Genomic DNA, 13,648 nt, shown 5'->3' with positions numbered 1-13,648 from the left:
CGAGCCTGGACATCATCTGTGATGAGAGGGGGTGTCACAGCCACCTTGCGATGCTTTGGACGGCTCAGTCAGGTTTGGAAAACAAGGGAAACTGCCATTGCCTTATCCTACCCTGGCTGCGCTTGCAAGACTCCAAGGGTCCTTTTTGGATTAGCAGTTTGCTTCCCGATTGCTGTTATGCAGATGATGCTCCAGGCACATCCCTTGCAAAGTGCTGCCCCAAGCATGTCCTGAGATGCTGAGAAGATGGAAGTTTGCTGTCCTCCCATCCTTTCGTGGTGGTACGCTGAAGTTGTGCAAGGAAAGGCAGAGCAGCGTGCTGCTGGAAAGAAGTTTTGTGAAATGATCATCAAATTAATGTCACTTGTTGCTCCCAATGGGAGGGTTCAGGTGGATGTGGGTGCTGTGCTGGTGGTGCATTGAAATTGGGGTTTGCATTGGGCAAGGATGTGACCCCTGCCAGAAATAGGGTGGATGGTTCTCCCCATGTCTGTGTGAAAATAAGAAGCAAAAACTGGAGCATGTAATGGGAAGAGGACAGCGTGGGCAGGAAGGTCTCAGGCTGAGTTTAACTGTTCAGCCTGGCAAAATCTGAGAGGGGTAGCGGAGTGGAGAATAGATTGCTGCCTGCAAGGAGATCAAACAGGAACAGGAGGAACCCAAACCCCAGAACTAGGGCTGAAGACCGAAAGGTGAAGGAGGTGTGCTAAACAAAGGTACAAGAATGAGTGGGTGAAAATTAGGCTGGAAACAAGTCAAAACTCATCTCTTAAAAGTCAAGCAGTCGGGAAAGGTGACTGTATTCATTTGTACCGAGGCTCAATGAGCCCAAGGACTTTGTTCCCCTTCTTTGCAAACAAACAGGCCAGCAGCAAAGAGATTCCCGATACCGACCGGCACGGAAATGCTGTGAACTGTCGTAGCCTGACGTGGGTGACATAGCTCTGGGAAGGACATTTCTCCTGGGGCTGTTTTCACAGTTTGGACAAACGGCCACTCTGGAAGTTAGTCATGTCTATGTCCCTTCTGCTGCTTTTGAATTTGGGTGTTGTGTCCCCCTGGGAAGCCTGAAACCCCTTCTTGAGATACTGCAGTCCCTGCAGAGCATCTCTGCAGTGTAACCCGTGGCCCGAGCTGGGGTCTAGCAGGTGCTGATCCTGCATGATGTTGAAGCCCTGAAGAGCATCAACTCATCCCAGCTTTATAACAAAGACCTTCTCCAAACGGCGCACATATTTTATTGCACAAAACTGCATCCAAGGTTCTGTTTTCCCCTGTTCTGACGTCACTCTGTCTAGACCTAGGAGGAGCCCTGGGACTTTGATGTAGGCTTTGGGACAGGCAAGGCTAGAGGACCAGGTCTGCTGGGGCAGCCAGCAGGAAGATGAGAAGGCTCGAGTGCCAGCAGGAGGATGAGAAACCTTGAAGTCCCAGGAGGGATGTATGTCTGTGGAGGAGCTGAAGATGACCTTGCAGCCACATGTGGACAGGAGACACCTGGCCAGGGGGGCTCTGTGGCTGGGGCTTAGGACAAGTGAACTGGTCACAGCTGCAAGCTGCTGGCTGGGAGGCAAGGAAAGGTGGGAGGCAAGGAAAGGTGGAAGGCTAGACCTGAAGGGCATTGAAATACATGCTGTGACTCTTTCATTACGTGTGTCTTCTCCCTTCCATGCCCTCGTGCAGAGATCAACTCAGCTTGCAAGGCACTCCTTCATCACAACCTGGTCAAGCTTTTGGTCCCTTCATTCCCTCCCATGGCACTGGGACATTCCTCTGACCATGGCCCCTCCTGTCTTCACAAAGATGGTGGATATTTTGGGGCTCAGACCAGACTCCATGGGTTGCTCCATTAGGGACGTGACTGTTCCTTGTTGGTGGCCAGAAGAATATCTCACCCAGTGTTAGCAATCTTGAATCTCCTGTATCTGACCCGATCATCTACAATCCCTCTGTAACCAAGGGGCCTATTCTTCCACCACTTCCACCTCACCAAGTCACTCCATATCCCTGAATCTCTATAATGCTGCATTCTCAGTCTTTCAGGTTTTAGGATTTTTACTGGTATTCAAAAGTGGATTGAATAAATACAATGGGTGAGGGAGTTTCCCCCCATTCTGGATGGGCTTCTAAATGCACTCCTCATTTCACAAAGGTGGTTGTGTACAGTGCAGGAGAGCACCCTACTCGCCTTCTCCTGGGTGAGGAAATAATCCTCACTTCCATGGGAGATTAGGGAAAAAAGGGAGGGAGTGCGGTGAGGGTGATGGCACTGGGTGCCGTTGCAGGGGATTATAGGGGGCTATAGGGCTGGGAATAGGAATTATAGCAGTTATAGGGCTGGGAATAAGAGGAGTCTGTTCAGATAGGGTGAGGATGCTGCAGCCTATCCAGAGGACCAGATAGGGGTTATTCTGAGAAGACCTTCCTCGGAGATTGAGGGGCTTCACAATGCTGCATAGAGGAACTGGGACTCACAGAGGCTGAGTGCAGTGACCTGGGGGCTATGGGGCACACAAGGCAGGGGTTTCCACTCTGCCAGAGGGGGTCTTCTCTGCTGACCCATCACAGCAACTGCTCCATTCTTCTGGCTCCACAGAACGGGGTCTTCTGGGGTCCTGAGGGAGCCTTGCCTTGGACACCAGGAGCGTGGCTGCCTAAGCCTCGGATGATATCCTGGTGTCCTCTGTCTTCATTATAAGTGGTTTGTCTGCAAAATAAAGGAGCAGGGTGATGCATGGAGGGTGCAACCCCCAGACCCAGCCTGGTGTGCATCTATGCCAGCCAGGAGTCCAGCCAGCTCCGCAAGCAGGCCAGGTGCACCATGTGCTGTGGTCCTGCTCTTACCTGGGGAGCGTCCAGCCCGTCTTCCACACCTTGTCCACAGGTACAGGACCAACAGGGTCCCACAGAGCGTTGCCCCCATGCCAAGCAGGCCTGCCAGCACCGAGCAGGACTGTACAAGGTCTGTAGGAAGTGTGAAGCTCAGAGGAGGTTGGTTGGATGGCCCAACCCTCTCTTCCCCACTCACTCTTCCCTTCTGCTGCATGTTTTTGGGGAATTGCAACATCTGGGGTGCTAGGCTGACCCTCCTCAGCAGGAGTGACGGCTCACCCTCTGCTTCGGGAGGATGGGTGCATGGACACCAACCCCATTGGGCTAATGCAAACAGCACGTGTCCACCAGGGATGCTTGGCTCTCCGTGCCCACTAAGATGCCTTCACCGAGTTGGTCCCACTCCTCTGCCTTCAGGTGCCTCTACCCTGCCCACCTAACGCCTCCCAGCAAAAAGGTTTATGGCAACGCTTCTGCCTGCCTGGGAGGAGGCTAAGAGTGGGATGGAGAAAGGAGCCTTCACCCCACCATGAGTCTGCACTGAGTTGGCCTCGATACAGTCAGAGGGGATGACGCAGCAGCTGGGATGAGTCCCAGCACTCACCTCTCTGCTCCGTGCACACCACATGGGCTGCCGAGCCCTGCCTGCAAGGCCCCGGGCCCATCTCTCTCTGCTGGCACTCCAGGAGCAGCGACTCGGACCCCCGGCAGTTTAGACCCTCCAGCAAGACATGGCCGTCCCCATGGCTCAGCTGGGCTCCAATGGGCGCCGACTGGGCTGGTCCACAGCCCAGCTGCCTGCAGACCACCCCGGCTTCCACCAAGCTCCAGCTGCTGCTGCACACCCCGTGCCAGGTACCGTTGAAGAGCACCTCCACCCGCCCTGCGCAGGGACCGGGGCCATCCTGCACCCGCACCTGTAAGGGGTTTGTGCCTGCAAGGAAGAGCACAAAGGGGTAAGGTGGTGCCTCCAACCCCATACGATGATGAGAGCTTCTGACTTGCTCCCGGGCATTTTTTTCCTGGTACCCTGCTGCAGGCAAGCCACCAGCATCCGTGAGCAGCTACGAGGCATGGATTGCCTTACTCCATCCCCTTGTGCAATGTGCCTTAATAAGCAACGCCACCACAGGGCTGGTATATGTGAGATGGGGCTCATGGTAGACCCACACCCACCTCCCCGGCAACAAAGCTGGTGAGGGGTTTGGAAGACAAGTCTTACGAAGAACGACTGAGGGAACTGGGTTTGTTTAGCCTGGAGAAGAGGAGGCTGAGGGGAGACCTTATCGCTCTCTACAACTACATGAAAGGAGGGTGTAGAGAGGTGGGGGCTGACCTCTTCTCCCTAGTAACAAGTGATAGAACAATAGGAAATGGGTTCAAGTTATGCCAGGCGAGGTTTAGATTGGATATTAGGAAAAAAAAATTCACTGAAAGGGTTATGAACCATTGGAATAGGCTGCCCAGAGAGAGGGTGGATTCTCCATCCCCGGAGGTGTTTAAAAAAAGGGCAGATGTGGTACTTGGGCACACAGTTCAGAAGTGGTTTTGTCAGGCTAGGTTAATGTTTGGACTCGTTGATATTAAAGGTCCCTTCCAACCTCAACAATTCTATGATTCTATGATTCTATGGTGGCACTGGATTCCTGCGTCTAGGAAAGGTGCGCCTGGATTATTTTTTTTTTTAAGAAAGGCTTTGCCCATCCCAGGATGCTGTTGTTGATGAGCCTGCGGGATGTAGTCTAGATGAAATCAGTATAAGTTAGGTGCATAATTCCTTTCTAAGGCAGGGTGGCGTTTTTGCTCAACTCCAAGCCAAACAGCTGGGTGAAAGTTGACTTCTGCTGTGGAGCTGGGGATGGGAACGAGTGAGCAGAAAGGAGAGAGCCTGGCATGGCCCTGGGGTAGAACAGCAGCTCCAGCACCCATCTGCTGACTCATCCGCCCTGGTCCCTGAAGCCTGCTGTTACCTGAGCATACCACGCCGGCATCCTCGCTGTGTCCGCAGTTGTGCTCTCCCCAGTTGCCCAGCTCACACTTGGTCAAAGTGGACTCGGTCCCCCGGCAATGAATGTCATCCAGCCAGATGGGATCTGACCCCTGTCCGAAATGAGCCGAGCCTGGTGCTGACAGTGCTGTCCCGCAGCCCAGCTGCCTGCATACGACGGCGGCATCGTAGAGGTCCCAGGTATCATCACACACGGTCCCCCACTTCTGGTCATGAAAGACCTCGACTCTCCCCAGGCAGCTGTTGGAGCCGTTCACCAGCCGCAGCAGACGCTGCCCTGAAGTGTCCACATCTGTGAAGGGGGGAAGGGGCACAGTGATGCCTGACCATCAGCCACTGCTCCAGTTGGGCTCTGCTATGTGCCAAGCCATGGGAAAAGCAGAGCATCCTTCTGTGCGTGCAGCGTCTGGCTGCCTGGGAAAGGTGCTGCATGGACAGGGCTGGCTTGGGATTTGCTTCTCATTGGCATGGATAAAGAGGGGTTGCAGTTCCAGAGCTTGGGGCTTGGAGCCTAAGAAAGTGTCCTGGGGTCAGTAGTGACTATGGGAGGATCCTGGGGTCAACAGTGACAATGGGAGTGTCCAGGGGTCAACAGTGACTATGGGAGGATCCAAAGGTCAACAATGACTATGGGAGGGTCCTGGGGTACCAGTTGAGCCTATCCTGCACCCCAACCCCGCACAGTACTTATCCCAACTAACGTGGATCACCTGAGCACACCACACCAGCATCTTTGTGGTGGTCACAGCTGTTGGATCCCCACGGCCTGGCCTGGCATTCAGAGAGGCTGGCTTCTGTTCCCGTGCAGTTCACGGTATCCAGCCAGATGCGGCCAGACCCTTGCCCAAAGTGAGCCGAGCCTGGGGCCGAGACAGCCGTCCCGCAGCCCAGCTGCTGGCAGACCACCGCTGCCTCAGCCAGGCTCCAGCCGTTGTCACACACCGTCCCCCACTGATGGTTGTAGAGCACCTCCACGCGTCCCGCACAGCGGCCAGGGCCGTTCTCCAGGCGCAGATGAGCTGGTGTGTTGGTGGCTGTGCCTGCTCGTGACATGAGACACATGGGGAACATCAGACCAGGTCTCCTGCATTGTGCCTCTTCTTGCCACCATGGTGAGACCTGTGCTGGAGGATGCTCCATGGACGTTCTCATGTCCACACAGAGCCATTGAGGAATATCTAATGTTTGGGGCTAAACAGCACAGGTGCAGGTAAAACCAGCCGTGTAACCTCAGAGCCCATGCACGTCCAACAGGACCGCAAGCAAACCATAAATGGTTACAATCCTTTTCTCAGTCCTCCCAGGTGGCCATCCATGAACCCTTCATGTGGCCACAGCAGCCCCCAAAGGCAGAGACTTTCTGCAGGCCCCCTGTTGCTGGTTCCCTGTCTTCAAACAGACTTCAGGGCCCCCACACCCCACCTTTGCACAGCCTGTGGGCTACTGGTCCCCATTGTATGGTGGGTTGGGATCTTGCTAGGAGCATCTAGCACCTAGTCCCATGCTTCCCCTCTCTCCCTTGTGCCCATGAGAGAACACTTTTTGTGTGCTGCCCAAAGGGCATTGTTCCATTCCTATTATCCCTGCTACTCCTCAGTGTGTGCCAAAGAATGCCAGCATGGCATGTTGTAGGAGATGGGACAAGGGTGACAAGGTCCCCCACCCACCCAACGGTCTGCTGCCCAGCCCTTGGCTGCAGCTCTGAAATTGGTACGAATCCTCAGAGCAGAGCTCTGCTGAACTTCTCCTGATCCGCAAGCATGATGTTACCTGTGCACACAACACTAGCGTCTTCTCCATGGTCACAGTTGCTGACACCCCAAGGTCTGGCCGGGCATTCGGACAGGGCACCTTCGGTCCCACTGCACTGAACATTGTCCAGCCAAATGGGTCCTGATCCCCGGCCAAAGTGAGCAGCGCCATAGGCTGAGACTGCTGTCCCGCAGCCCAGCTGCCGGCACACCACACTGGCATCAGAGAAACTCCAGTCATCGTCGCACACGGTTCCCCACTGCTGGTCGTGCATCACCTCTACTCTTCCAGAGCAGCGGTTTGGGCCGTTCACTAGGCGGACCTCTGCAGGACCGGCTTGGATGGCCATAGGGTGGCTGGATGAGTCTACAGAGGGCAAAAGAGGTGGACCGTGAAAACCCCCTTACCCCTCACTTCTGCAGGACCATTCTGCACTCCACCATGTTTGTTGGCTGTGCCCAGTCAGTACAAATGCGCAGCCACCTCGGGACTGGGATGGGGGTGATGCCATGTCCCAGCAACCCACGGTCTTTCAAGCTGTTGCTGGAGATCCTGAGGATGCTGGGACAGGAGAAGGAGGAATTTTTTTTTTCTTGGTGTTCTTGGGGCAGCATGTCCTCTTTGCAGGTGGTGGTGACAACTGAGGGGGCTCAGCACACCTGTGTGCTGATGTCTGTTGGGACAATTCTGGCAGAGGTGGCTCCAGCATCTACCAATTGCCATGAGCGTCTGCACCTCGATCAGCCACCAAAGCTCCAAGCTTTTGAAGCTCCAGGCTTTTGGAGCCTCGCATTCTGTGGCCATAAAAGAGTGTTGTCTAGCTGATTGTGACTTGCCAGAGGCAAGGGCATGGAAACCATCCTATCTCTCATGTTGGTGATGAGAAGGAATCTGGGTGTCTCCTCCTGCCTGTTCTCTCCCCTGCCTAAGGCTGCGTCTCACAGCGCCTGCCGGCAAAACACAACGGGTCTCTAGCCCTGTGCCTGTCCCTAAAACATGCAGCCAAAGCGAGGCCCACAGGGTCCTGCTCACTGTGAAGGCATGTGGGGCACAAGGGGTCCCTTTGCATCCTCCAGGAGCCCTTCAGCATCTCAGGAAGGTGGATTTAGCACAGATAACGTTTCCAAGCCCGCTTCACAGATTGCTCCCCAGCCTGCAGTGCCCCTGGACGGGGCAAACCACAAACCCATCCCTTGCTGGGGTCATGGGGCCTCTGTGCCAGAGGGAGCTTTTAGAAAACTGGGGGGGGCAACATGAATTGCTTTGCAGACCATGTGTTGTCGTCACGCCCCCCGCCCCATAATTTCCACAGGGCATCACCTGAGCATACCACACCGGCATCTTCACCGTGGTGGCAGTTGTTCTTTCCCCAGCCTTTCGACCTGCAGTAAGAGAGGGCAACCTCCGTCCCCATGCAGCTGACGTCGTCCAGCCAGATGGGACCAGAGCCTGCCCCGAAATGCCCAGCCCCGGGGGCTGACAGTGCCGTGCCACAGCCCAGCTGCCGGCACACCACACCAGCATTCTCCAGGTCCCAGTGGTCATCGCACACTGTTCCCCACTGGTTCTTGTAGAAGACCTCAACCCTGCCGGCGCAGCGGTGCGGGCCATCTGACAAGCGGAGGGGAACCCGCTGGGAAGCAACCAGGTCTGCAAGAGGGATATGGAGAGGGTCCGGTGTGGAATAGCAGTGCTGGGAATCGCTGCGTCACTTGCACAAGCTTCACGGAGCCTCTGCCAATGGCGGTGGCTTATGTGAACTATAGACATGCTGAAACTTTCTGAAATTAATTATTTCATTGTGTAGCTGCTATGGTACGAGAAGGGGACTGATTACTGAGGTGTTTTTTTCTAAGTCTTCTTAAAATCTCAGGCAGGGATTAGGTAGGTACTGAAGTTTTAGACAGGTCACAAATTTATCGTAGTTCATGAGTCCTGCTTGTACAACTGCACAGCTTTATTTTATAACTTCAAAAGAACTGGTGCTCTTATAAATGCTTCATTGATAACAGTGGGGAAGTCTCCCAAACCCAAGCCAGTGTAAAAAAAAAAAAAACAACCCCTTTTTTTAAAAAAAAAAATTCTAGAGGATGGCTGCACAGGATTTGTCGTACAGGATAAAAAAAAAAAAAAAAAGGAAAATCCAAGTCCAGGAGACAAAATGCTCTGCAAATCCCCTTTTTGAAAGACAATTATCTTTAAAGGGGCTTCAGGTTTTTGGGGTTTTTTGCTTAGTATTCCCAATCAGTGTAAAGGAAAAGACTGCCAGCTGGGTTGAAAACTCTGAAAAACTGTACGTAGGGGATAGCCTCCAGCTGTCTGATGGAAAGGGGGGGGTCTGTGTGTGTGCAACCCGGTGCTTTAATTAGCAATTTGCATGAGGCGACAGAAAGCCTGCACGCAATTTGGCCTGTGGCCCCAAGCCAAGTGGAGCTGCGTCTTAGAGGAGAGCATTACATGGGCTGAAACTGCAGAAAAAAAAGAAAAAAAAAAGGTAAATATGAGGTGTTTAATCACTGTGGCAGTGAGCGCTGGAGTGGCCGAGCCACTGCAGGGTGCCGGGTTAGGGTCTGGGTAAAGGTCGCAGCATCTCCTGGAGAAGGGGATGCAAAACGAGGCAGAAAAAAAATAAGAAAAGCACCTTGGCATCCCAATTGCAGCACAACTGGTCAGCGCCTGGCAAACCTTTGTGTCTGCGGGGGGCAGAGCTGAATAAACGCTCCTGTTTGTGCTGCGGGGAAGAGAACTTTGTGCCCTTTGTAAACGGATTGGCCGGCCCTGGAGAGGTGGCCAACGCAAATAAGCAATTCCTGATCCTGACTGTCACCAGTTGGGGAGGCTCCAAGCATTTCCCAACTGCTCTGTGCAAAGGCAGCAGCACCGAGGCCAGGATAATTCCCCAGCTAATGAGGTCTCCTTCCCTATCTGCCACTTTCTCTTCCTTTTAAAGGCTGGTGGGTCAAAGGAGGCTTTGCCCATCCATCTGCAAGCCCAGTCACCCCCCCTCTATTCCTGCAGATCTCCAACCCCGTCTTTCTCCTCAGATGCTTCTTCCCTGTGCAAGAGCCACTCACCGCAGAGGCATGCCAGGTAGATGAGGAGCCCTGCTCCAGCGAAACCAGCCAGGTTGTTGTGCAGGGACAGGAGGCAACGTCCCGAAAACCTCATGCCTATCGCATGTGCCTTAGGACGGGTGACTGTCCCAGTGTGAGCTGTGAGCTGAGCTGGGTGCTGTGGGTGGCGAGAGCAGGTTTGTCCCCTCCTCTGCAGCGACGTGCCCCGTGTTTTCCCGGCATTCATCCCTCCTCCTGCACTGACCCCTCCTCCCTGTTGTCCCCGGAGTTTTGCCAGTTGGTCGTGATTTAGGTGGCCCTTCACCACCAGAGCTCTGTCTGCCAGGAGGCTCCCCACCTTTTCCAGCTGCATCTACCCCATTCCATCCCCACCTCCCATGTCCCCAGCCAACTCTGGGCTGCGGATCCAGCAGCAGGAGGGTTTGCAATGCTCACTGACAGAGGTTTGCACCCTCGGGAAACACCAAGCCTCATCTTGCAGGTAGCTAAAGGTGGACCTCCGCCATCCAGGGATACCCCCAGGGTGCTTACAGAGGGCAAGAAGCCTCCCTCCCCCTGCCAAAATTTCGAGGGGTTGTGTACATGAAATAGCATGCTCTGGCTGGAATCTGTCCCAAAGTCACATCGCTGAAACCATCGCACATATAAAAAGCTGCAAACACACTCAGGTTTTGGGCATCCTGAGTTTAAGGGAATTTGGGGCATTTACAGACAGACTTCTGAGTGGCTTTGTATCTCCTTGTCTGCTTTGCCTCTTGCCAAACCCAGGTCAGAGCTGCATCATCCATGGGGCCTGTCAATCACTCACAGCCCTTTCAAACCAAGGGCAAGGGTGGTGGTGAGACCCTGGCGCAGGTTGCCCCGAGAAGCTGTGGCTGCCACGTCCCTGGAGGTGTTCAAGGCCAGGTTGGACGGGGATTTGAGAAACCTGGGCTGGTGGGAGGTGTCCCTGCCTAGGGAAGGGAGGTGGAACGAGATGATCTTTACGGTCCCTTCCAACTCAAACCATTCTATGATTCTATTTGAGCTCTTTGAAGATGTTTGCCTAAGGGCTGATGGTGATTGTCTCTGTTACTGGTTTATCTTGAGGCCTCTTGCATTGCCACATTGGAAGGTGGACATAGGGTTGGGTGGTACGAACATCTCAGAGCTTCCCAGTAGTGATCACCATAGGACCAGTTTGGTTAGAATCATAGACTCATAGACTGTTTTAGGTTGGAAGGGACTGTACAGACCATCTCGTTCCACCCCCCTGCCCTGTGCAGGGACATCTTCCACCAGACCAGGTTGCTCAAAGCTGGGGCACTCTTTTCAGTGACCAGTGACAGGACCAAGGGCAATGGCCACAAACTGGAACATGGGAAGTTCTGTCTGAACATGAGGAAAAACTTCTCTACTTTGAGGGTGACAGAGCACTGGCACAGGCTGCCCAGAGACGTGGGGGAGTCTCCCATTCTGGAGACATTCCAAACCCACCTGGACACCATCCTGTGCAACTGCTGTAGGTGACCTTGCTCTGGCAGGGGGGTTGGACTAGATGATCTCCAGAGGACCCTTCCAACGCCAACCACTGTGTTGTTCTGTGATATGATGGGCTGGGTTGTGAAGTCCTGCAAGGTGTGAAATGCATGATGTTCATGAAATCACTGATGTCCAGGGTAAACAAATAATTTTTGGCTATTAAGACAACACACAGAGGGGAAAAAAAACACAAAACCACAAACCCAACGCAAAACCCATGCTCCACTTTCAGCATTGCTATCCCAGCAGCTGCATTTTGAAACCCAACCCTTACTGCATGTGTTGAATGCAAGTGAAAAGGGGATCGTGTTCGTGTTGTGGGAGGATGCAGGAGCTTTCAGGCATCACAGCTTGGAGAGAGCTGGACTGCAAGCACAGCTGACATCCCTCACGGACCCATTTTTAAGGGTTCTGTGAAGCAGAGACACGGAAGCAAGGTTGGGGCTGGGAGGTGCCCATTTTGACTAAGTATTTGACCAAGAGATCATTGTATAACTTACCTTTACCTCTTACTTTAACTCCTAAGTAAGAGCTAAAGGGAAGTCAGACAGCATTTCCCACTGGGTCTGAGAAGTGTTCAATCCAACTCACCCCATAAGTGGCACAGGAGTTGGGCTCAACACACAAACCAAGCCACTTCTGATGGCCTCCAGCCTCCCGGCATCTAGATTTATTGCATTAAGCATGTTCCCTTTCACATCTGCTTTTAGACACATTGTTCACACTTTTGCCTAATTTCTCTTTGAACTAGCTGACAGCATCAACCCCCACAACCCTCCCTGGGGAATCAGCTTCCAGAAGCTCCCAGCCCTTTGTGCAGCCTCTAGACCCACTCTAGTTGCAGTACACCCTTCCAGAGACATGGTGACCAGCACTGCATACACTACAAAAAACGTGGAAGAGGCAGGACTGTATACCCCTTGTCTTGTCCTTAATGCTCTTCTTAGGGTATATAATGTTTTGTTGGGTTTTTTTTTGTTGTTGCTGCAGCACATGCAGGTGATGATTTTGGAGAACTCATTTGCAGCTCGGTACTGGAAAAGGAAAACATTCATAGAATCATAGAATGGTTTAGGCTGGAAGGGACCTTAAAGACCATCTAGTTCCACACCCCCTGCCATGGGCAGGGACACCTCCCACCAGCCCAGGTTGCTCCAAGCCCTGTGCAACCTGGCCTTGAACACCACGAGGGATGGAGCGTAGAGGCTCTAGGGCTCTAGAGGGTAAGGGAGCTTAAGAGAGCTGGCTGCTATTTAAGCATCACTTCCTCCAAGCTCAGGATCAGTGGATCCCAAAGAGAAAGGAATCAGGCAAGGGGAGAAGGAGACCTGCATGGCTGAGCAGGGACCTTTTGAAAAACTCAGTTTGAAAAAGGGAGTTTACACTAGGTGGAAGAAGGGGCTGACCACTTGGGAAGAGTATAAGAACGCTGTCAGGGTATGCAGGGAGGAAACAAGGAAAGCCAAGGCAGCCTTGGAATTGAACCTGGCGAGGGATGTCAAGGCCAATAGGAAGGGTTTCTTTAAGTATATAGGAGACAAAAAGAAAACTAGGGAAAATGTGGGCCCAGTGTTGAACGAGACAGGTGCCGTGGTGACAGATGATGCAGAGAAGGCGGAGTTGCTAAATGCCACCTTTGCTTCTGTCTTCACTGTTCAGGCTAGTCCTTGGGAGTCCCAGACTTTGCAGGTAACAGAGAATGTCTGGAGGAAGAAAGACTTTCCCTTGGTTGACGAGGAGCACGTTAGAGATCAGTTAGATAAACTGGATATACACAAGTCCATGGGGCGGGATGGGATGCACCCTCGTGTGCTGAGGGAGCTTGGGGAAGTCATTGCTGGGCCACTGTCCATCATCTTTGAAAGGTCCTGGAGGACAGGTGAGGTGCCTGAGGACTGGAGGATAGCCAATGTCACTCCAGTCTTCAAAAAGGGCAAGAAGGATGACCCGGGAAACTACAGGCCGGGCAGCCTCACCTCCATCCCTGGAAAGATGATGGAACAGCTTGTTCTGGGAGTCATCTCAAAGCACCTGGATGAAAAGAAGGTTATCAGAAGTAGTCAACACAGATTCACCAAGAGGAAGCCGTGTCTGACTAATCTGATAGCCTTCTACGATGACGTGACTGGATGGGTGAATGAAGGGAGGGCAGTGGATGTTGTCTACCGTGACTTCGGCAAGGCTGTCTCCCACATCATCCTTGCAGGCAAGCTTAGGAAGTGTAAGTTAGATTAATGGACAGTGGGTGGATTGAGAACTGGCTGATAGAGAGTTCAGAGGGTCGTGGTGGTGCAGAGTCTAGTTGGAGGTCAGTAATGAGTGGTGTCCCTCAGGGGTCAGTACTGGGTCCAGTCCTGTTCAATATATTCATTGATGATCTGGATGAAGGGATAGAGTGTACTATCAGCAAGTTTGCTGATGACACAAAACTGGGAGGAGTGGCTGACACGCCAGAAGGCTG

At 53.1% G+C, this 13,648-nt stretch overlaps 1 protein-coding gene across 1 annotated transcript in view; it reads right to left on the bottom strand.

Annotated features, from left to right (window-relative positions):
- The window catches only part of LOC104291829 (deleted in malignant brain tumors 1 protein-like), a 29,236-nt gene that overhangs the window by 3,889 nt on the left and 11,699 nt on the right, over nt 1-13,648 (bottom strand). Inside the window, exons 4-9 of the mRNA XM_009891121.1 lie at nt 7,913-8,203; nt 7,306-7,386; nt 6,611-6,958; nt 5,542-5,880; nt 4,803-5,117; nt 3,437-3,766 (exon numbers count right to left, since the gene is read on the bottom strand). Coding sequence (XP_009889423.1) covers nt 3,437-3,766; nt 4,803-5,117; nt 5,542-5,880; nt 6,611-6,958; nt 7,306-7,386; nt 7,913-8,203 — 1,704 coding nt within the window. The remainder of the gene's footprint in view (nt 1-3,436; nt 3,767-4,802; nt 5,118-5,541; nt 5,881-6,610; nt 6,959-7,305; nt 7,387-7,912; nt 8,204-13,648) is intronic.

Source organism: Charadrius vociferus, unplaced genomic scaffold, assembly GCF_000708025.1.
Source record: "Charadrius vociferus isolate BGI_N301 unplaced genomic scaffold, ASM70802v2 scaffold229, whole genome shotgun sequence".
In the NCBI taxonomy this organism is placed as follows: Eukaryota; Metazoa; Chordata; class Aves; order Charadriiformes; family Charadriidae; genus Charadrius; species Charadrius vociferus.
Note: the sequence above shows the minus strand (reverse complement) of the source record. Positions and strands in the feature narration are given on the sequence as shown.